The sequence below is a fragment of the Danio rerio genome, chromosome 12 (genome assembly GCF_052040795.2).
Source record: "Danio rerio strain M-AB ecotype USA chromosome 12, GRCz13ab, whole genome shotgun sequence".
Lineage (NCBI taxonomy): Eukaryota > Metazoa > Chordata > Actinopteri > Cypriniformes > Danionidae > Danio > Danio rerio.
In genome coordinates, this window is record NC_141032.1 from 33,702,530 (window position 1) to 33,726,696 (window position 24,167).

A 24,167-nucleotide genomic window follows, 5' to 3' on the forward strand; every position below is an offset into this window, starting at 1 on the left:
TTGATTAAATTGTTTTCACCGAAAATAAATATACATCGTTAAATTCTTTTTAATGTTATACAAATCATTTTAAACTTTACATTTGAAGAAAGTATTAATATAAACACACAATGTAAATATGTGTGCATAAGTACTTAGTACAATTTCTATATCTAACAGAGACTTTTTAGTACATTATTTAATGTACTCAATTGACCTATATTACATACACACAAATATAGTGTAGTAAACATATTCAATATGAAATGTTATGTGTGTGTATATACAGTATGCATACATATCTTTTTTTTGTTGTTTTTTTTAACAATCCCAAATGTGACTTGAAAAAACATATTGAAACCCCTTAGGTATTTCTTTTCCAGCATACAAAACATCTTTTGCCCACTTCCTGGGTTTTCACAAACAGTCGGGCACCTCTTTGATTAGGGTTGATTTAACGCTCGTGGGCTCTGGGACATCTCTGATTTAAATGCCTTTAAATTGGCTGCTTTGCTCCCTCCTACTGTACTCCAGGCTCTCTTCAGGCCGGCGTGCCTCTGGTTCAGGCAGCTTTAAAGTGGGTGCCCTCTCCTAATGAAGACCCATACTTTATTTATGAGACAAACAGTTTGGTAAAAAGCTCTGCATGTCCAGAGAGCACTCTCAATATCTCTCAGAGGGCCTGGAGTGCTCCTGACATGCTACTACTGGACTGAATGCACCATACGCTAAAATCACCCTTAAAAACACACAAACGCACACTTGTAGTTCTCCAACTGATGGTGTAGAAGGGTAATTAAAACATCAGATACAAAAAAATACACTACAAAAATGGGGAATTCTTGCATCATGATTAAAAAAAATACTGTATAATAACATTCAACATTTCTTATAAAAAAAAAACCAAATAAATTTTTTTTTTTTGGTTAATAAGAATTAAATATTATAAAAACTTAAATATATGTCTTGTAATTAAACTTTTAAAAAATTACTACTACTACTACTAATAATAATAATAATAATAATAATAATAATAATAATAATAATAATAATAACAACAGAAATAATAAATATAATAATCATAATAATAACGACAACAACAACGACGATGACAACAACAACAACAACAACAACAACAATAATAATAATAATAATAATAATAACAATAAATATTATATTAATAATATAAATAATACATTTTATAATAACAACAACAATAGTAATAATAATGATAAAAAATATTATATTAATAATAATATTCATAAAAACTAACAAAATATAATATTATATTAACAACAACAACAACAACAACAATAATAAATAATATATTATTATATTATTATTAATAATAATAATAACAATCGCAATAATAATAACAATAACAATATTATCAATAACAATAATAATAACCACAACAATATTAATAATAATAATAAACATTATATTAACAACAACAACAATAATAAATATTATATTAGTAATAATAACAATAATATTATTATTCATAATAACAATAACAAAATTTGATAAATATTATATTAACAACAACAACAACAACAACAACAACAATAATAATAATAATAATAATAATAATAATAACAATAAATATTATATTAATAATAATAATAATACAATATTAATATTAATGTATATAATGAATAAAGTATGATGAATTATTAAATTCTGTACAGTTCATTAAAAGTTCGTTATAAATATTATATTATATTATATTATATTATATTATATTATATTATATTATATTATATTATATCATATCATATTATATTATATTATATTATATTATATTATATTATATTATATTATATTATATTATATTATATTATATTATATTATATTATATTTAATAGCAAAACGATATTTAGAATTGGTTTTAGTTTTATTGCAAAATAGCAGAAGCCGGAGCTCCATAGCCGCCGCTAAAGCAAGTGTGGTTTGCCGCTCGAGTGAATTTGAACACACGGTCCATAAACTGGCCGATCCGCCTCAGTGTGACACAAGGAGCGAGGGTCAGCGCCGCAGCCCAAACAAAGCGCAAACAATTCCCTGTATCTCCACAACAGCCACTGAAGCGGCTCGGTGTTTACCCGACTCTGCGCGGGCCTTTTGCTACATGTTGCACACGGTTGCTGTGCCCAAATCCCAAAAGTACAGGCTTTGTCCTTCTTGGAGCACTTCAGTTTAGGACTACCTGCCGCTCTGCTTTTAAGACGCAGGTGTGAGAGTGTGTGTTGGGGTGGTCGGTGGGTACGAGGGTCAGGGATTAGGATCACAGGAGTGCAGACGCGCAGGCCGAGTTGCGCTTTAACGCAGTTAGAGAAGGGCTGAGTAAACAGGCATTGTTCTGCGCTTGCGGCTCCCACACTGAGAGCAGTGGAAGCGCTGAGGCATTGTGACAGAAAGCAGAAGCCGTCCTTTATGAAGGGAAAAACTCCTCTCAAAGGGGGTCTGATCCAGTCATTGCAGTGTACGGGTTTCCGCTTTGGTAACTACTAAAAAAAAATGATAATAAAAAAAAAAATAGACAATTCAATTGGGCAGACATAAGTCAAAAAATATGTCTGAATAGAAGAAAAACAAAAGGCCCTCATTCGGCAAATACCAAAAAAAAAAGAAACGGAGAAATGAAATAGCAGCTTGAGAGGATCCAAAATAAATGAAACTAAATTTTTCAGCAGAGGATGCAGATTGCATTTATGAATTTGTGAGTTGTTCTTGCGAGACATCAAACGCCAGTGGTCTGCGCAACCCTTTCTTGATTTGAATTATTAACTCCGTCGACGTGGCGCGCGAGCCACCCTGCCATTATAGTGTAAATTAACAAACTTTTCAAAACTAAGGCAGAAGCCAAAGAAAGCCAGTAGCTTCTTGAAGAACGAGCTTTGATACGTCTCTGAGGAATACACTCTGCCTCAACAACACACGGTGACAAAAAAAAAAAAAAGATGCCTGCAGATTTAATCCATTTCAGATCTAAATTAGTTCATTTTTCTTGTATTTAAAGATGAAAACTAACCTTCAGACAGGTGCGAATCGAGGGCTTTATTTAGAAATGGGTTTATTAAAAGATCTTGGTCTTTATTTAGCTCGAAATGTTGCAGGACGTTACAGGCAGGCTGTTGTTGTTGTTTATTCTAGTCGACACGCCATCATTTGGTACCCATAATAAAAACTCTCTCTCTCTCTCTCTCTCAGACACACACACAGGTAGGTGAATGGAAATCAGGCGGTGTGTTTTGTGTGAGCTGAACAGTACTGCGGCTGCTGCTCTACACCTCTCTCTCCGTTGCTTCTCTTTGATGTGCTCCTGAAAATGTCACCAGTCGTCAAGGCGTTTTTTTTTTTATTTTTCTCTCTCTCTCTCTCTTAGCGCGCATACGAGCTAGACAATTTACTGTCGCTCACCCCCCCCGCTACCCAGAATGCCTACCGGTTTCCACTGCTATCTGGTAGCCAGCTTCCAGCCTCCGAGATGACCTTTCCAGCCTCTCTGTGTTGTCCAACAGATGTGCTCTCTGAAACGCAAACCACAGATGGAAAGAAAACAATGAGAGTGATTGAGAACACCAGGACGTTATTTACAGAGAGATTTTCAACACTTAATAATAGGCACACACTAAGACAAAAGGGTATAGACCACTTAGTTTTAATTTAACTTATACGTTGATTTAACAACATCTAATTACGAGTTGCGTTTTCATAACAAATTGGACTGATCTTCGTGCAAATTCCAAAGGAAAAAAGGACGGAGCTCCAATCTAACACCTTTCCTTCTTTTTAATTGAGACTTCCTTTTTTTGCTGCACTGGCTTTGTTCTGAAGGTGTTGCCAGATCTCATTACCTCACATTTAAAACCAGGGCAAAGATTAGCATGGGAGGGATGGCTAATTGAGCTGTAATATATTTTCAAATGCTGCTTCGCATTATCCAATATCTGTTAGTTTGAGAAGTTCAGGATGCCACCGTGAACCCCTGTTAGGCTGACTTTTCTATTTGTTGTGAGTGTAGACACTCTAAACACTTCACGCAGGTTGAATGTTGCAAGGGTCACAGTAAATAATGCAAGCCAAACATTTTCAAGGAAAACTTGTTCAGTCCTGTGTCCAGGTACACGTGTACTTTATAAAGTCAAAGTCATAAATATAAGATGAAAATAAACATCATGGTCAAGTGCTAGATATATTAATATTGCAAATCATGGGGAAAATGCATATGTCCTTCGAATTAAGATGAAATAATAATTTTAAAAATAAGAAAATACATATATAAATTCAATCATTACAATATACCCAATTATTGCAATAGCTCCGGTTTCCCCCACAGTCCAAAGACATGTGGTATAGGTGAATTGGATAAACTAAATTTTCCATAGCAGCTGGAAGGGCTGTGTAAAACATTTGCTGGATATGTGGTTCATTCCACTGTGATGACCCCTGATGAATAAAGGGACTAAGCTAAAAGAAAATGAATGAATGAATGAATGAATGAATGAATGAATGAATGAATGAATGAATGAATGAATGAATGAATGAACGAATGAATGAATAATTATTAACAGCAAAGCTGGATTTTCAGCAACACAACTCTAGTTTTTAGTTCAGTTTAAGTCACGTGATACTTCAGAAATCACTCCGACTGATTAAAAATAGGTTATTCAGTTGTATTATCAGTTACATCAGTTACGTTATGTCTATTGACAGCTGAAAATTGTGAGACAGTTTTTAGAAATGTTTGAACAATTAAAATAATGGGATTAATTAATAGTGTAATTAAAGTACTGATATTATTTAATGTACTCATGACAGGGTAAGGGTCAGGATTTAATTTTGGTTTACTGCATGTAATTGTGCATAATTGTTACTATAGTATACTTGAATTACTTTATGGTCACACCTGATCTATTTCAATGCCTGCTTGCCAGAAAAAGGATCTACTGTGTGCATTCTTTTAAAAGTCTTACAGACCACAAACACTACACTCTCAGAATTAAAGGTACAGGAGCTGTCACTGGGGCAGCACCTTTTCAAAAGATACATATTTGTACCTAAAGAGACCACATGTGCTACTTCAAAGGTACATAATAGTACCCAAATGCACCTTAAATGTCCCAATATGGTCCTTTAAGGTACCGATAGGGTCCATTAAAGTACCAATATTTGCTCTTTAGGTACAAATATGTAACTTTTAAGAAGGTACTGCCCCAGTTACAGCTCATGTACCTTTATTTCTAAAAGTGTATATATAAACAATAATATAACAATAAAACAATAAATGTTGATTTTAAGTTTATTAGTCACAGCACAGCGGCATCAGACACATTTTGCAGTGCAGTGCGTTTTATTAATATGTTTGTGTTGTGTAAAAATGCAGCACGTTTTATTATTATGTTGGTGCATTGTGTTTTCTTAAATTGCAGCATGTTAAGCTCTGTCAGCCAGGGTAAGAAACAGACACCTCATCCATGCATAAAAATGACCAAGAATACAATACAGTGGTAATCAAAAAATTTTACAAATTACATTTACATACAAAAAGTCTCCCTAAAACCTTGTGTGGTCCAGTGTGAGTTCTGAGTACACTCCTAAAATTACAGGTTGTAGTAAGAAGGATAGTAGTTCTTTAGATTGTTTAAATATTCTTTAGACTATAAAAAAAGGTTTGAATAGTTTTTCGAAGAACCAAATTGTTTTTTTTTCTACGGCATTGCTGCAAAAACTCATTTGAAACCCTTACTGTGCATCTTGTGCTTCAATGGGAGAACAACTATCAATGCATATTTGTTTCTATGATTAAAATTTCAAATGTATAGTTACTTCACTGCTTAGAAATCATCCAGAACCTGATTCCTTTCACATCACATGCCACAATTTCCCACAATTATAAACTTCCCTAAAAACTTTGTGCTCTCAAACTTTTGAACCCCCGAGTAGTTACCCTAAACTAGGTTTTATGTACCCCAATTCTGATAAGCCATATAATTTATGACTGTGAACACCAAATTAAACCACTGCATTTCCATTCGTAAACACCATTTCTAAAGGACATTAACCTTTATTCCTATTTACATGCAAGGAAAGAATAAAGAAACGGAGGGGGAAAAAATGAGTTTCCAGTTCTAGTTAAGCTGTCAAAATATGTAGCGGCTAATCACTCCGAGGAAATGAAATGAAAAATAGACGACATTCCACTTTTCAAAGTTTGACAATCACAGAGAAGGGAAAGAGGGAGAGAGAGAGAGAAAAAACTGTATGTCTGAACTTTTTTTTTCTTCTCTTCCTCTCAGTTGACAGATGTCATTTAAAATAGCTGAAATACTTTTAATAGTTTAAGGGAGGGGGTGTTAGTGGGAGATAGAGGGAGGGAGAGAGAGAAAAAGGGAGAGAGAGAGAGAGAGAGAAAGAGGAGAGAACGGGGGTGGGAGTGCGTATGGGGAAAAGGGAGCCATCTCTGCCTAATGAGCCCCTCTGGATCAGCTGAGATGGAGGGGACGTATTGACATGCACCGCTTAAACTAATACACCTAGACCAGGGATGTGCCTGTGTGCCTGGAAGCACAAGGCAGCCGGGGATACTGACAGAGTAGCTCGCTCCCCCGTCTTCAAAGAGCTCAAGTGATTAGTATGTTATCATTACCATTCGAAACGTGATTTTCCTATTCCCTCTCGGCAAAGGTGACACGTCTCGGGGAGACGGCCAGCAGACTCGCGCGCCGGAAAGCCACTTCAAAGCTTTTTCTTGAATTTCTCTCCCTCGTTCGTTCTCACTCCCTCAGTACGGTCTCTTTTTGGATGGGAGGGGGGGATGTTGATGTCTATTGTGCGAGTGTGTGGGGTTTGCGGGGGAATAGAGGTGACACACGCTGAAGGTGGCCACGCAGGTGCAGTGACGACAACAGAGAGGAGAAGGAAAACGGGAAAGAGTCGCCTATCAGAACGAATTATCGGGCTGCCGTGGAATTGTTTTCGTTAAACATCCGACATGTTGATCCCAACGCATTCGCGAGTTGCACCAAAAACATGTAGACATTATATTTGTACATTTCAAATATTTAAACTAAAAGTCCAAGGAAACAAACATAAAATGTAGGAACAACTGAAAAACAAACTAATAAAAAAAAAAAAACATTTTTGGGGAGCCTTAAAATCACATTGTCACACTAAAAAATTCTGGGTTCTACCGAATTCCTTCATGTCGTCCTTACACAAATCAATTAAGTTAACTTAATCCTTAATCCTAAAAAATAAGTGGATTGAACATTAAACAATTAAGTTGTCCCAAAAAAACTAACAATTATGTTGTTTTAACTAATTTATGAAACCAGTATGAAGAGCAAAAGTCATTTTTGACAGCATATTTTATCTAATATTATAATTTGATTTGATATTTTTTAACGTACATTTCATTTAGATAAAATGTATACATTAAGGCAGATGGGTCTGTCCAAATTTGAACCAAATTTGAGTAGTAACAACCCAGCATTGCGGTAAAATTTAGGGGGTTTAACAGGGTAATTGTAGGGTTTGTTGTTTTTGAACTGGTTTTGTGAATGGCACACATTCTATTGATCAAGAAAGCACCAGAGAGGGCATGCATTGCATAAAGCCCTTATATAGAGACTGTTTGGGGATATTCTATGCAATAGACTAACCATGTGGTCAAATGGACGCTAATTTAGATTCACTTTCAAATTCCCTAAAGTTACGTTTACCAACAATCTGACAAATAAGACTGTTCAGAGAGCTTCTGCTGTGCGTACAAATAATCAACATAATTATTATTAATTATTAAAAGTTTTGCACAAAAAAATGGCAAAAATGTGAAAGAACCACCTGTGTGTGTGTGTGTGTGTGTGTGTGTGTGCTTGTACATACATTTACTATATAAAATATAGGTCTCTTAGAGACCTAAGAGAACTCAATTTCTTGAATCATTTGTTATTACAGTGTCATCACAGTGTTATTAGTTATTAGATTCTCTCTTTTTTAGTCATATAGAGACCAAAACAACAATGCAACATCTCAAAAATGGTAAATTTCTAAAAAAATCAATCGATCAATTTAATAAATTTATAATTTAATAATTGAATAATCGATCTATATTTGGCTCTATTCAAACTGTATAAGATCAAACAAACCTGAATAAAAGAAGCACCTGTTAGTTTCTTGATTTATTCCCAACTAGAGCAGCAAGATAGTCAAAATAATCTTGGATTGTGTAAATCATGATGTACAAAAACAAAAACTATTGCTTCTTTAAACTAATTTAAAATGTGTTGTAGAAGTTTTTTTGGGGGGAAAAAATTTAATTTTTATATTTAATCCACATAAATTTGTCAAAATGATTAAGTTAACTAAATCTATTTGTGGTGGGGTTAACAAGAAGAAACTGTGTGGAACCCAGCATTTTTAGTGTATGAACAAAAGCACTAGGATGGCTATCACCTACCAAAACTGATATATTGCTACTCCATATTTGTAAGCAAATGCTTTATTGGCAGGATAAACGTGTATACAATTTCAGATATTCAGAAAAAAAATCCCTGTAGATGTATTTCAACTCTACAGACCAAAATGGCCTAAAACCCTCAATGTTTTTTCTTGATTTATTCATTATCAGAGTCGCAAGTCTGTCAAATGTATTTCTTTTTTATCTTTCGAAGACTTCAAGTATAGGTACAGTGATGACAACAGTACAGAGAGGGCGATCTCCTGAAAACCTGAAAGAATGGTCTTTCAAAACGAATTATCTTGCCACTGCGGATTTGTTCTCATTACACGTCAAGCGCATGCATCCATAAGGTGTAACAAAGCACATTTAGACAGAACATATCAGACAAGATATTTAAAACAAAAAGCCCTGGATGCGTATCACTCATCCTCACAGACCAAACTGACCTGAATAAAAGCTATCTCTTCATTTCTTGATTTATTCACTATTAGAGCAGCAGGACTGTCAAAATTGTCTTTCTTTTTTCAGTTTTATAGAGTTCAACAGAAGCTTCTTTTAAAGAGGGCATGATAAATATTGGTGCGTCTGCGACCGCCTCTGCACGCGCCCCATCTCATTTGTGCCAATGCATGTATGCCTTTTTATCTGACACCTACTTTCTCTACAAAGACGTTCTTAGATACTATAAACGAGAATTTCTTTTTTGCTTTTTTTTATTCTTTCGTGAAGAACCGCACTTCAGTTGTAAGTTATTAACGTGGAACCCAGGAACAATGCGAATGCGACTCAAAAGAATTGTCTTCCCTTTCCCTCTCCTTTTTTCAATATCAAACACGAACGCTTACAATCGCAATTTTCAAAAGTTTTGATGATTCCTTATTATTTCGAATGGGGAGGGGGTGGTGGTGGTATAGTCAAAGTGAATAATGATGACAGCTATGATTCAGACTGACTATGTGATCTTCTTCACCGTTTGTTTGGGACTTGTAAGAAAAGGAATTACAAGTGTCAAACAGCTGTGAATACGGGTGCTAAATATTTAAACATGTTTTCCAGCTGAGGAAAAGTACAGTTTTTAAAAAGCAGGCTAAGTGTGTATAAGCTGCGCTGGCTTTGATTTAAATTCAGTAAAATGGGAGAAGGAGAAATATATAGATTTGAAAGTTACACATTTTGAGGTTGGAAAAAAGACGGTGGTTGTTGAACCCATTGAAAATATCTTCTGACCCAAGGCTGGATATAAAAAAACTATATTCCCATTTTGTTTGGTCATGTGGGGGGGGGGGGGAGAAAATACACAAGTCAAGGTAGGTTGGTGAGAACGGAGTACTGAAAAGGGGCTGTAAATTATAAATATAGGACGGTGGTGTTGCTCGACAAATGGGATTATTCAGCAATAGGAAGTGAAGAAACCTAAACAATATACTGATACACAGAGACAAGACTCTCCAAACCAGGAGCACTACTGAATTTCTTGTCTTATATAAGCTATGAGGATCTTCCAGCATGAGTTGTATTGTTTACTTCAACGTTTCTGGTGTAGCTTTGAGATGGGGAAGAGCAAAGATTAAAAAAAAATCTGATTTGTATTATTACACTTAAATTTAGATTGTTTTTTGTGCAGTACATAACAGGATGACATATTTACATTAGTAGTGAATTGATAAAATGACACACTTGTCGTTTTATTTTCTTGAGATGACAGAAGGAAAGATAAGGTTTTTCATTTTCTCTCTATAAACACTTAATGCGTCTTTACAATTTCTTCGAGATGTAAAAGATCAGAAATTTGCATTGTAAATACGGTTATCTTCAAAGATAAGCAATCACTTGCTAAACATCTTTACAAAGGCAGGCAGAAGCATGATGCTGTGCTATCCAGTCCTCCACTGAGAGGAGGCTTTCTTTATGAATGAAGATCTTCAGATATTGTAGTCTGTGTGTGTGCATGTGTCTATGAATAGGGGAATCCCAAGTCCAAACAACAAAACACACAAGACAGACACACATGCGCTACAGCCTAGACAGAAGATGAAGATACTAACGAGTAAATACTAGCACATGCATATCGAGACGATGGACTGGCTTTTTGCCGTAATCCATGCATGTTTACCTTCCTAAATATAAAAAGACATTACAAATCGCTGCCTTATCTTGGATTAAAAGGCAGGCTATTGTGTTTTCATCCGCTGAATGGGGAAATGTCTGTGGGCTTCTTTCTAATGTCGCACAAAGACATCTCGGGAGTTGGTAAATCCACAACTGTGTCATATTTAGAGCAATCTGTGCTAATAAAATACCAGCAAAAGCTGAACAAGCGATAAAAGGTTGAAACATTGTTTGTTTTAAATATTGTAAATACAAATTTAGGATTTAAAAAAAAATACATTGGTTTATGAGGTTATAGCATACTTGTAGTATAGTAACAGTATAGTAATAACATAATAACATATATACCAGTTTAGGGTCTGTGTGTATTATTGTTATTGAAATAAGTTTTTTGTGCTTAGCAGGACTGCATTTATTTAAATATAAATGCAAAAAAACTGCAATGTTGTGAAATAATATTACAATTTAAAGTGAACAATTTTTCATTTAAATACATTTAAAATGCTGTTTATTTCTGTGATAGCTGTAAAAGCTGCATTTTCACTCTTTAAAGATATTAAAAATCAAATAAGATCATTTGCATGATTGCAAGTAACATCTCTTATAGCAAATAATGAAAACAAGTCTGTTTTAGCATTGTAAATGTCTTTAAGGTGGAATTAGATAAAATGATTTTTTTTTTAATAAAATTACTAATGTTTGTTGTTGAAAATAGTCAAATGAACTTCTAACAAACACTTCGCATAATATATCCTGCAGTGTGACTATTGCGAATGATCACATTGTGTACTGATGCTGAATCGACATAATGTGCAGCGCTAATATACATTTTACCATTTTATGTACAGCATAACATTTTATCCTACACAAAAGTGACAGTTTTTAGTTGAAAATTCACAAAGAAAACATTAAACACTGTAGCCTTTCAGTTCTTGTAAACTTTTGAGCAAACTATCTTTATTCTAAAAGACCATTTTTATCTAAGCCTTACGCGGCTAAAAATATATCCGTCATCATTATATATATATATATACACATATACATATATATATCTTTGCATTCGAAAAATCTTTCGAATCTAATGATAAAGGGTTTGTTTTTAGCTGTGTAAGGCTTAAAAAAATGGTGATTGTGAATGAAGATACGAGTTTGATCAAAGTTTTACGAGAACTTAAAGGTTACAGTGCTTCACGTTTTCTTTGTGAATTTCTAACTAAAAACTGTACAAAAGTTGAATTGGATGAAATCAGGTGAAGTGAAAACGAATAAATTTCATATAATTTAATCTATTTCCCATCTAATTACAAAATATAATTAAAGTTGGAGGTATTTTAACAAAATTCCGACATAATTAATTTTGCTTTGATTTTATATATATATATATATATATATATATATATATATATATATATATATATATATATATATGCACACTATACACTACACACAGCTAAAACCGCAAGTCTTCATAAACACAGCGAAAGTTTATTAAATAATATTTAATTTAAAAGAAAAATAGCCATTTGGTCAGAATATTAACAGTATATTTTTCACTACATTTGTGAACATTTCATCAAAACACCAAGTCATAAGAGAAAATTCCTTCATATTAACAGTACATAACAGGGCTGTATATTTACTGACTTTAAGAGTGCACTAAAAACATCAACGTTTACAAAAAACAAACCAATCAACCTCAATATTCGACTAATGCTGGTTGAATAGTCGACCATTGCGATCTATCACTAAAAGAGAATAAAAGCTTATCCAGATCCCCCCCTCTCTTTTTATCATAACAGCATGTCTCATTGCGTTTTCATATTGGGTGAATGTTTTGACAAGCTGATTAAATCTTTTAAGGTTTGGTGCGAAACAGCTTTGATTCAGTTCCTCATAGAGCAGTATGTAGAAATGAGCCTCATTTTGAGCTCAATCAAAAGAGACTTCAAAATCAGATTAGGCCCTTTTTTATTCTGTCGACGCAGGGAAATGAATGGAGGATCGGCAGGAAAAAGAGGGGACTGAAATGGGAAGGAAGAGCAGCACTTACCTCTTCACGCAACTTTATCAACTGCCACATGAAGGCACAAAATAGAGGGAGGGAGGGAGAAAAAAAAGAGAGGGAGGGAGAAAAAGAGAGTGAGAGAAAGATAGATAAAAAGCCGAGACATGGCAGGAAGCAGATCAGTCATGCGGCTGGGTACAGAATTAACCTTGACGATTTATCTGTTTGCATGTTTAGCATTTAGAAATCACAGACAAACACATTAAAAGAAGCTAAACACGAGACTCATGCCGACTTTTTTGAACAAACAAAGATCAAGTTCTTGCGCTGTCACATTAAACAAAGAGACTGGGAATGGATTTCTCAACTCACGACGTCTAAACTATCATCATCAAGGAAGAGGGGGAGAGAAACAGTCACATCACAGCACTTGATATGGCATAAGGGGGGGGAAAACACTCAGTCGGTACAGTAGGATAATACCGATTGCGTACAGTACCAATGGAAGCTTTGAGGATTTAGGCTTCTTAACAACAACTCTGCAGGATTCCTACTTGTGGGCTAAGAAACAGAAAGTGACACCCTGCAATGTTGCTTTATATTATTACTAAAAAATGTGGCCATCACTTCTGACTCTCTGTTGTGACTGTATTATGCATTAGGCCTATGGGGGTGAATGTATATAAACATAAAGCCAAGCGGGTGCATCTTATTGGAGCCATCCTACCATCGCATGGGCTATTTATTTTTGATGAAAGGGAATCGCATACTAAAACAAGTAAAGCAGAGAACGCGTGTCTTGCTGTGGCCTTTGAATGCTTTCTGAAAATTTAAACAATCAAATGCATTAAGGCTTGACACTGTAGGCAAAAACACACCACTGGGATTTTTGGCTTCTCATCTGTTTTTCAAGTGTTTATTTTATTGTTTAGGTTTAATGTAAAGAAAACGTTTTTTAAAAAAAATTGAAGTGTTTTTTATTTGGTTGTTGTTATTTTTGTCAGTACATGTCGGTCTTGTGTTGCCCTAGTATTTTTGCAGGATAAGTCATAATGACAGATCTTTCTTTTAGGCTAAAATTCATTCAAATATTAAGTAAAGATCATGTTCCATAAACATATTTTGTGCATTTCCTACCATAAATGTATCAAAACCTATTTTTTATTAGCAATACACATTGCTGAGCACTTAATTTGGACAACTTTAACTGTCTGCTCTACCAAATGGTTTAAATATTGACTGTTAAAGTCGATTAAAGAATGAGTGTTTTAAATTATGGCTTACATAGAGCATTGTTTGCTTACAAGAAAACCAAACAAATGGAATCAGAAATATTTTATGGCTCACTTCAAAAAATAAAGATGATTTAGTGTTCAAAAACATTTTATTTTGATTAAATAAATTGGTCTTACAGTTCATATTTTCATATTTTTCATAGTTTATGTATTAATTCTGGTACTTTTACTATAAACCGACATCAACCTCTACCAAATGTTTAATGCATTGAGTGTGTTATCTAGCAACATTAGAGGTTAACAAATGCAATTCAATTGCTTTTTTTTTTTTTTTGTGGAGCAGTTAATGGGTTAATGATGGTTTTCTAAATATTTAGATTTTTTTTTTAACCCACAAATTTCAGATTTCCAAATAGATGCTTCTCAACCAAAAACTGACCAATTCAAACCAACCATACATCAATGAAAAGCTAATTTATTTGGCTTTAATAAGACATTTAAAACAATTCCAAATGTGCAAAAATGAACTCTTATGGCCTTTTGTAGTCCATGATCACACATTATTAAAGGTCCTTTTCTCTAATTATGCATTTTCTCCAGCACAGAGTCATAAATTTCCAATTCAGCTGCATTTACATACACTAAACTTTTTACAGTTTTATTCACATCCATATTCCGATGGTTTTTACACAGGGATATATTCATATGCAATTTGTCTGATTATATACAATAGGGCTGGATGATATTGAAAAAAATCTAGCATTGAAATGTTTTGTTATACTGCTAAATGAATACAGTTTCAACAGATGACTAAAACCCCTATATTTGGAATTAATTCATAATTTTAGATTGATTGGGAAGATTCCATTTAGGAGTGCATAAGCATAAAATCTGATAAACAAATTAAATGCTATAGATAAATACAATAAAGATAAACACTGTTTTCCAAGTGTAATCGTATTCAGGTACAGCAATTGAAAAATAAATAATTTAATAAAATGAATCTTTATTAAAGTAAAAAAAGTTAGAATTTATTATGCTTGAATGCTTTTAAGATCCCCATACAGTCACAAGCATCAAAAAACTATAATCCAGACTCAACATTGCATATCCTGCGATGCAACTTGGGAATTATCACATTCTGATACTGATGCTGAAACAATTTATTGTGCAGCGCTAATATACAGTTGCAGTCAGAGTTATTAGCCCCCCTTTGAATTTTTTTCTTCTTTTTTAAATATTTCCCAAATGATGTATAACAGAGCAAGGACAATTTTACAGTATGTCAGATAATATTCTTTTCTGCTGGAGAAAGTTTTATTTGTTTTAGTTTTTTTGCCTAGAATAAAAGAAATTTTGTATTTTTTTAAGGTCAAAATTATTAGCCCCTTTAAGCTAAAAATATCTAGTCAAATATTTTTTACTGTCATCATGGCAAAGATAAAATAACTCAGTTATTATAAATGAGTTATTAAAACTATTATGTTTAAAAATGTGTTTTTAAAAAAAAAATCTTCTCTCCGTTAAACAGAAATTGGAAAAAAAAATAAACAGGGGGCTAAAATTCAGGGGATATAATAATTTTGGCATCAACTGTACATTTTATGTACAGAATTTAAAAAAAATTCTACAAGAAAGTAACAATTTCTGCTTGTTTGCAGTATTTTCTGAATTATAGAGTGATAAAATGAGATTCCAAAATCCCCTCTTTAAAACCCATCGACTCTAATATGTAAACATGTATTTTAAACATGACTTAATCCAACTCGACAATGTTTGACATGACATTAATGTTATTAAATAATGCCTCGTTTGCAGCTTTGTACGTAAAATTTCTAAAGAATACTTCTATATAATACTAATACTAATAACTTCTGCCATTCTAAATCAACTGCAGAAGTATGGTAATAACTATTAGTCCTTTTTTCACCCCGTTCACCCGCAGTGCCCTGCTTTAAGCATTTAAAGCAGCTCTTCATTACAGTCTCTTTATGTAACACAAGCGTTCTCTGCAGAAGGTGAGTTGCTTATCTGCAGTACGCAACATATTCAGAAGAGGAGGGGAAGGACAAGTTTCTTAATTTGTCAGCCGTTGCAGGTGATTTTTTAATCTCCATTTCTTGCCAGAGATTAAAGGTTAGCAGATCTAAGGGGAAGCTCTGGGCCATTATTAAAGGCCTCTCATCTCTTTTTGTGTGCGCTGGTCATTTTGAATTTTGCCATTTTTAAATCATTCGCTATCATATCAGAAAAGAGACAGAGCTCGGATCATAAATTATAAACTTAATACCTGACTAAAAAGGCTGAATGCATGGGCGTGATGTTAAACTGTGGTGGAGGCTGCTGTCGCTGGGAACCAAATGTTCCACAAGGATAAATCGTCTTCTCCCACGTGCTGTGGCTTCACAACAAAGCAATGGCCACGGCTCCATTTAAAGCATGCTGGTAAATCTAAGATGCAATGCTTTTTTGTTTGTTTTACAGTAGATAACTAACTAACTAACTAGCTAACTAACTAATTACACAATTAGGATTTAAAGAAAAGGAATATGAGCAACAATTGAACTATTTTATTTACACTATAAAACAAAAGCAGTTCAATTTAGTTAAAACATTTTAGTAAAAAGTCTTTGTGTAAGAAAGGGAAAGAAATTACAAATATCTGAATAACACTATAAACGTGATACAGCAAAAACCAAAATCAAGTAAAATAATAATAAAAAAAACACAACATTAAAATATAAAAAATATATAAAAAACATAATAATGTTAGGAAGATGACTTCTAGTAAAATAAAAAGAGAATAAGAATAAATTATTAAACGTACACTTTAATCCAAATAAAGAGTATGTTTCAGTATTATGCAGGGACAATATTAAGTATAGATTAGGATTCATACTGTTATTAAAACGAACAATTAAATATACTTATAAACTTAATTTGTGCTTAATTGAATTAAAAAGCTTAATTAATTCCCCCAAGACTATAGTGATGCTTAAAGAAGAATTTGTGATATATTTGAAGATATTAAGAGAGATGAAAAGCCAAAAAGCAAGACATTTATATGCGCCATTAGAGGATTTTGGTTTCATATTTTGAGAACTTGAACTCCCCTGCTCCTTTTTTTCTTCATCATTTATTTTATTTGTTAATTTGATTTATTTATATATGTGTATTGTTATTAATGAGGATGCAAAGATTGTGAATGTAAGTAAATTGATAGTTATCTCAGTCTTTTGTATAATATCACAAAGTATTAATGTCTTTCTGTTATTGTTCAAGCATTGTTAAATAAAAAAGCTTAATCATGCAACAAAAAGCTAAAAGTAAAACTTCTAAACAATTAAACATTAATAAGTCTAAAAGTAAATATAACTTAAATATAACTTAAATATTACAAAAAAGATTAACTAAATTTCTCAAAAAGCTATGATAATGCTGTGATTAAAAAAATAATGAATTTTAAAAAATTATAGTCAAAGTTAGCAATTACATTTAATTAAATAAGCAAAAATTAAAATAGAAATGAACCTTCAACATTAAAACGAAAGGAAAACAATAGAAGTTCTATAACCCGAATCAAGAAGCAAGTCGGGCCACATTGCAGCTCCTAGCTGTGTATTATTTTTGTTGAAGCTAGCTTCCCTACGTTGCCTGCATTATTTAAAAGGCCAAAGTTTGTGAATACACTATAGAAGTGGCTATTTAGGTTTGCTGTGAGCCCACCCGAGCTAAACACAACCCTGCAGACCGTCTCAATGAACACCAAACAAACCTTGTTCTATCATATTTGTGCTGCTTGGACGATTGCGAGCCCTTGCAGAGGATTTACCAAGAGAATCGGCAAGACTTTAAGCTCGCTGTTGTTCTTTTTTCTGCCACGTTTCTCCTCTTTAAACCAAACCAGACAACCAGCCTTTTGTTTGTTGCTTCACCTGAACTCGCAAGCATTTCTCAAGAAAAACAACGAGAAAAAACAAACACAAAATTGTTTAATTACATTGTGATGAGTTCATTCGTGTTTTTCCCATGCAGTTGTTATTTGAATTTGCACCGCTGCAATTTTTTCTGTTATGATAATCAGCGGATTTTCAAACAAAGATTTTTTTTTTCCCAATACGCGACTCGATACAAGTGGTAATCTGCTTTCCTTTGAAGTCCGCGAAATCTGGTCGACGGCGGCTCAAACCTGCCCAATCTCTCGTGGCCATGCCTTCTGCTACGTCTGAAATCGAAACTATTCCGTAGAGTATTCGCAAATGAAAAAAAAAATGTGTGTGCGTGCTCACAAAACACGTGTGTGGTAAAAATGTGGGGGAAAGGGAAGGGGGAGGGATGTCGAAGAAAAAAAAAGTGCAACGGTAGACCAACCATGTTATTAAAAAAAAAAAAAAAAAAAAGAGCGATAGCGCCAATTCGGTCTCTGTCCGCATACAGATAACAAATAAATGCCGAACTCTATTAAATCGTCCTTTAGCTATTATCGCTGGGCCAACACGCTATTTTCAGAACTTATGACGGCTCCCTATTTACTTAGCTATAAATCCCAGGCATGTAACGAAGAGATTTGTGACTGGTAATGATCTGCTCAGCCAGGGCTATATGAAATGATCCTGACCTCTTTTAGATCGTCAGGAATTAAATTGACCGACTCACCCCAGTCGAACCCCCAGCTCCGCTCTATCACTCCTGTCGCGCTCGATAAAACACCCTGAAGTTCCAACCACTCCACTCACAGCAAGACTTGTGTTTGAGTCTCTGGTTTAATTCCGTTTTTTACTTTTTTAATGGAAATTGAGTTAATTTAACACCTGAAGTCTGATCGAAAAAGAAAGCTCCTCCATCTCAAGTTTAGAGAATGTTTATGCATATTTAAAAATGTATGTGTAAAGTTCATAGAGAACCAAAGTGTGTATGGGATCATGTTTTCCTATTTCATGGAAAATGGGATAAAAGATTTATTATATTACTTATGTAGAACTTTCTGAAAATAAGGAAAGAGAGAAAATATAAATAAATAATATACAACTTGTACTATTTAAAATACAACTGCTTAGTATATGTATGTAGATATTAATAATACAAATAATTATAAAATGTTACAAATTTACAAACTGACAGCTAACATGCATGTCATTATTCAACCCTCTTAAAGACAATGGCTGTAATAAAAAATAAGGTGTGAACATAACGTCATTTTATTTATTTATTTATTTATTTAATTTATAACACAATTTTAATATAATGTAATATAATTTTATTATTGTATTATTATATAATTTTAGTTGGTTTGTTATTAATAACAAAATAACTATATGTATGTATGTATATATATATATATATATATATATATATATATATATATATATATATATATATATATATATATATATATATAGTTAAACGGAGAGAAGATTTTTTCAACACATTTCTAATAGTTTTAATAACTCATCTCTAATAACTGATTTATTTTATCTTTGTCATGATGACAGTAAATAATATTTTACTGGATATTTTTCAAGACACTTCTATACAGGTTAAAGTGACATTTAAAGGCTTAACTAGGGTAATTAGGGTAACTATGCAGGTTAGGGTAATTAGGAAAGTTATTGTATAACGATTGTTTGTTCAGTAGACTATCAGGAAAAATATAGCTTAAAGGGGCTAATAATTTTTTCCTTAAAAAATTAAACACTGATTTTATTTTTAGCCGAAATTAAACAAATAAGACTTTCTCTAGCTGAAAAAATATTATCAGACAAACTGTGAAAATTTCCTTGCTCTGTTAAACATAATTTGGGAAATATTTCAAAAAGAAAAAAAATTCAAAGGGGGGCTAATAATTCTGACTTTAACGATGGATGGATGGATGGGTGGATGGATGGATGGATGGACAGAAAGACAGACAGAAAGACAAACAGACAGACAGACACTGAACATTTTCAAACCTCTCAATGGTGTACAAGTATATTAATAATAATTATTTAATAATAATAATAAATATTAATAATAAAAATAATAATAAAACAAATAAAGTAATACAGTGGCAAAAATGTGCTTCTATACAAATATCATTTATTAAATATATAATATAATATAATATAATATAATATAATATAATATAATATAATATAATATAATATAATATAATATAATATAATATAATAATTAATTATGGTATAAAAAATAATTGAAGTTTCTGAAAAATAAGGAAAGGGATAAAAATATGAATAAATAATTTAATATTTGTACTATCTAATAATACAACTGCTTAATATATGTATTAATATATAACTGCTTAATATACCCCACTACATTTAAGCAGGCTAGGGTAACCCCACTGCTAAAGAAACCCAACCTGGACCATACGCTACTTGAAAACTACAGACCAGTATCCCTGCTTCCATTCATGGCCAAGATTCTGGAGAAAGTAGTGTTCAATCAAGTCCTGGACTTTCTTACTCAAAACAATCTCATGGACAACAAGCAATCCGGCTTTAAGAAAGGCCACTCAACTGAGACTGCCCTGCTCTCGGTCGTGGAGGATCTCAGACTGGCTAAAGCAGACTCTAAATCATCAGTCCTCATTTTGCTGGACTTGTCAGCTGCTTTTGACACTGTCAACCACCAGATCCTGCTATCTACGCTTGAGTCACTGGGCGTTGCGGGCACTGTTATACAATGGTTTAGATCTTACCTCTCTGACAGGTCATTCAGGGTGTCTTGGAGGGGAGAGGTGTCCAACCTACAGCATCTAAACACTGGGGTACCTCAAGGCTCTGTTCTTGGGCCACTTCTCTTCTCCATCTACACATCATCTCTAGGACCAGTCATCCAGAGACATGGATTCTCCTACCACTGCTATGCTGATGACACCCAGCTATACCTCTCTTTTCATCCTGATGATCCCTCGGTTCCAGCTCGTATCTCAGCCTGCCTGTTGGATATTTCACACTGGATGAAAGATCATCATCTTCAGCTGAACCTCGCAAAAACGGAAATGCTTGTAGTTTCTGCCAACCCGACTCTACACCATAACTTTTCAATCCAGATGGATGGGGCAACCATTACTGCATCCAAAATGGTGAAAAGCCTTGGAGTAACGATTGATGACCAACTAAACTTCTCTGACCACATTTCTAGAACTGCTCGATCGTGCAGATTCGCACTCTATAACATCAGAAAGATCCGACCCTTCTTATCTGAACATGCAGCTCAACTCCTTGTTCAAGCTCTTGTTCTCTCCAAACTGGATTACTGCAACTCTCTACTAGCTGGGCTTCCAGCTAACTCTATCAAGCCTCTTCAACTGCTCCAGAATGCAGCAGCACGAGTTGTCTTCAATGAACCTAAACGAGCACATGTCACTCCACTGCTAGTCCGTTTGCACTGGCTGCCAGTTGCTGCTCGCATCAAATTCAAAACTCTGATGTTTGCCTACAAAGTGACTTCTGGCCTAGCACCTTCTTATCTGCACTCACTTCTGCAGATCTATGTGCCCTCCAGAAACTTGCGTTCTGTGAATGAACGTCGCCTCGTGGTTCCATCCCAAAGAGGGAAAAAATCACTTTCGCGAACGCTCACGCTCAATCTGCCCAGTTGGTGGAATGAACTCCCTAACTGCATCAGAACAGCAGAGTCACTCGCTATTTTCAAGAAACGACTAAAAACTCAACTATTTAGTCTCCACTTCACTTCCTAAGCTGCAATTGCCTCTTTGAATATCACACTAATTGTAAAAAAAAAAAAAAAAAAAAAAAAAAAAAAAAAAAAACTACTAACACTTCCCTTCTTAGACTTTACAGACCTGAAACTTGCCTTTAGTACTTATTCATTGTTGCTCTTGGTTGTGTAAATTGCTTCCTTGTCCTCATTTGTAAGTCGCTTTGGATAAAAGCGTCTGCTAAATGACTAAATGTAAATGTAAATGTAAAATATGTATAAAATAATTCAAATAAAATAAATTATATATAAAAACAATATATATATATAAAATATATAAAAACAATATATATTTATATACACAGTTAACATGCATGTCAGTCTTCAACCTGACAAAATAACTTTTGTTTACTTTTTTATAATAAAACAGTATAAGATCATATTCAATTATAATAAACAATTGTATTTTATAACATATTTTTGTTGATTTGATGTACAAATAACAAAATAACACAAAAAATCTATATTTATATATAGATATTATTATGTACATTGGTACATAATAATAGTAATAAATTATTTTATTTTATTACTTAAAATAATTATTTATTAATAATATGAATACAAAAGAAATACAATGGTAAAAACTATTTTTTACATTCAGATATTTTTTTATATAATATAATATAATAACATAATATAATTGTATATATTTTATAACATAATTTTTGTTAGTTTGATATCTTAATACCAAAATAAAACCCATACACGCACACAAATACATACATATACATATATATGTAGATACATACATACACACACACACACACACACACAGACATATATATATATATATACATACATACATAAATACATATATACATATACATATATATACATATATATATATATATATATATATATATATATATATATATATATATATATATATATATATATATACATATATATATACACATATATATATATACATATATATATACATATATATATATATATATATATATATATATATATATATATATATATATATATATACATACATATATACATATATACATATAAACATGTATGTTTATAAGTACGCATGTATGTATGTATATATGTATATATATATGTTATATATTTATATATATATATATATATGTGTGTGTGTGTGTGTGTGTGTGTGTGTGTGTGTGTGTGTCTGTGTGTGTCTACTACACTGAACATTTTCAAACCTTTGTTAAATTGTAATATTAATAACTATTATACAATAATAATAATACAAATAATGTGGTACAGTGATAAACTATTATTTACATACAGATTAAAATTCATGAAATATAAAATAAAATCAAATACAATATTTAAATCACTATATTAATAATATAAATAAAGAATAGAACTATTAGTAAATGGACATAAATAAACCGTTAGCACATTGCTTATTCTCACCCCCTCTTGTTCTCATTGTTTGTGCATTTGTTAGAAAAGAGGATTTTGATATTGTAGGTGACAGAGATTTAGGAGCTCGACTGTGTCTGAAGCAATGAATATAACAGCATCCCATAGCACTTCATCCATTTACCAGATCAATGGCTGCAATCTGACTTAAAACATATCTCTGCTCATTGTCTCTAATGTCTTGTTATTAGGCGAATTATCTTTAAGTGTTTAGAGAATGGCTAATACCAAAAAACAAAAAAGAAAAGAAAAGAAATAAGCAACTTCAGGAACTGAAATATAATCCTTTTAAACTATTGTCCTATTGTTCAAACGCCACTAAAGTGAATAAAGTATGAAAGCCTGCATCTTAAAAATCCATATCAAATGAGCTATTGTGTCTTCCGTGACGATTCGTAATTATTTCTGATAAAAGAAGCTGTCATTGAATGCAGTTTTGAATAACAAGTCATGTAATATGATTTGTCTTAAACTGATTTTATAAAGGCAAGAAGGGAGTCAGTCAATAGAGAGAGAGAGAGAGAGAGAGAGGAGAGAGAGAAAAAAAGCTAATTTTTCTTTCCTTTGGCAAGAATTTGATAAAACCATCAATGTCTGGCTGTGGGTTTGACAGCTCGAGGGACATTTCTACTCTCAACTTCGTATGAAGTGTCACACTCATTTTTTGTGTCCCGCTAATTTGGTGAGAATATGCATATCAATTACCCATCACGGCTAACGCTACATATGTTTGTAAGATGTGCGGAGCAAAGGTCATCTGTGAAATGCTAATAAGGGGGAAAAAGACAACAAAAAAAAACTACTTTAGCAGCTACGGGTGATCTCTCCGTTCTGTGGATACACTCTGAGAAAAACTGTCTGCGTGTTGACATGTGGCGTATCCGATAAATATAGCAGGATAATTAATGCGGTAATTATTCAAAGACTCATATTCCGGGGTCTGCTTTTTAAAAACAGCTGCGTAGGTGATTAAATTGTATCTTAAAAGTTAAATAAGCACTTTAGAGTAAAATAGAGTGATATTTATTAAGAGATATTAAAAAATTATAATTGCATTTGAAATAACATTCATTTTGACATAATTCACGTGTGTATGCTGTGTATTTATTATGTACATATAAATACACATAGACACGCATATATTTGAGAAAAAGTTTATTCATATTTAAATGTAAAATATGTGTAGATGATTATTATATATACGCATATTTCATATACAAATCATATATCTGTTTCTATATTT

The 24,167-nt window shown here is 32.9% G+C and overlaps 1 protein-coding gene across 1 annotated transcript in view; it reads right to left on the reverse strand.

Annotated features, from left to right (window-relative positions):
• The window catches only part of vti1a (vesicle transport through interaction with t-SNAREs 1A), a gene marked incomplete at its 3' end in the record, with an annotated part of 167,267 nt that overhangs the window by 105,626 nt on the left and 37,474 nt on the right, over positions 1-24,167 (reverse strand). Inside the window, 1 exon segment of the mRNA NM_001313750.1 lies at positions 3,428-3,512. Coding sequence (NP_001300679.1) covers positions 3,428-3,512 — 85 coding nt within the window.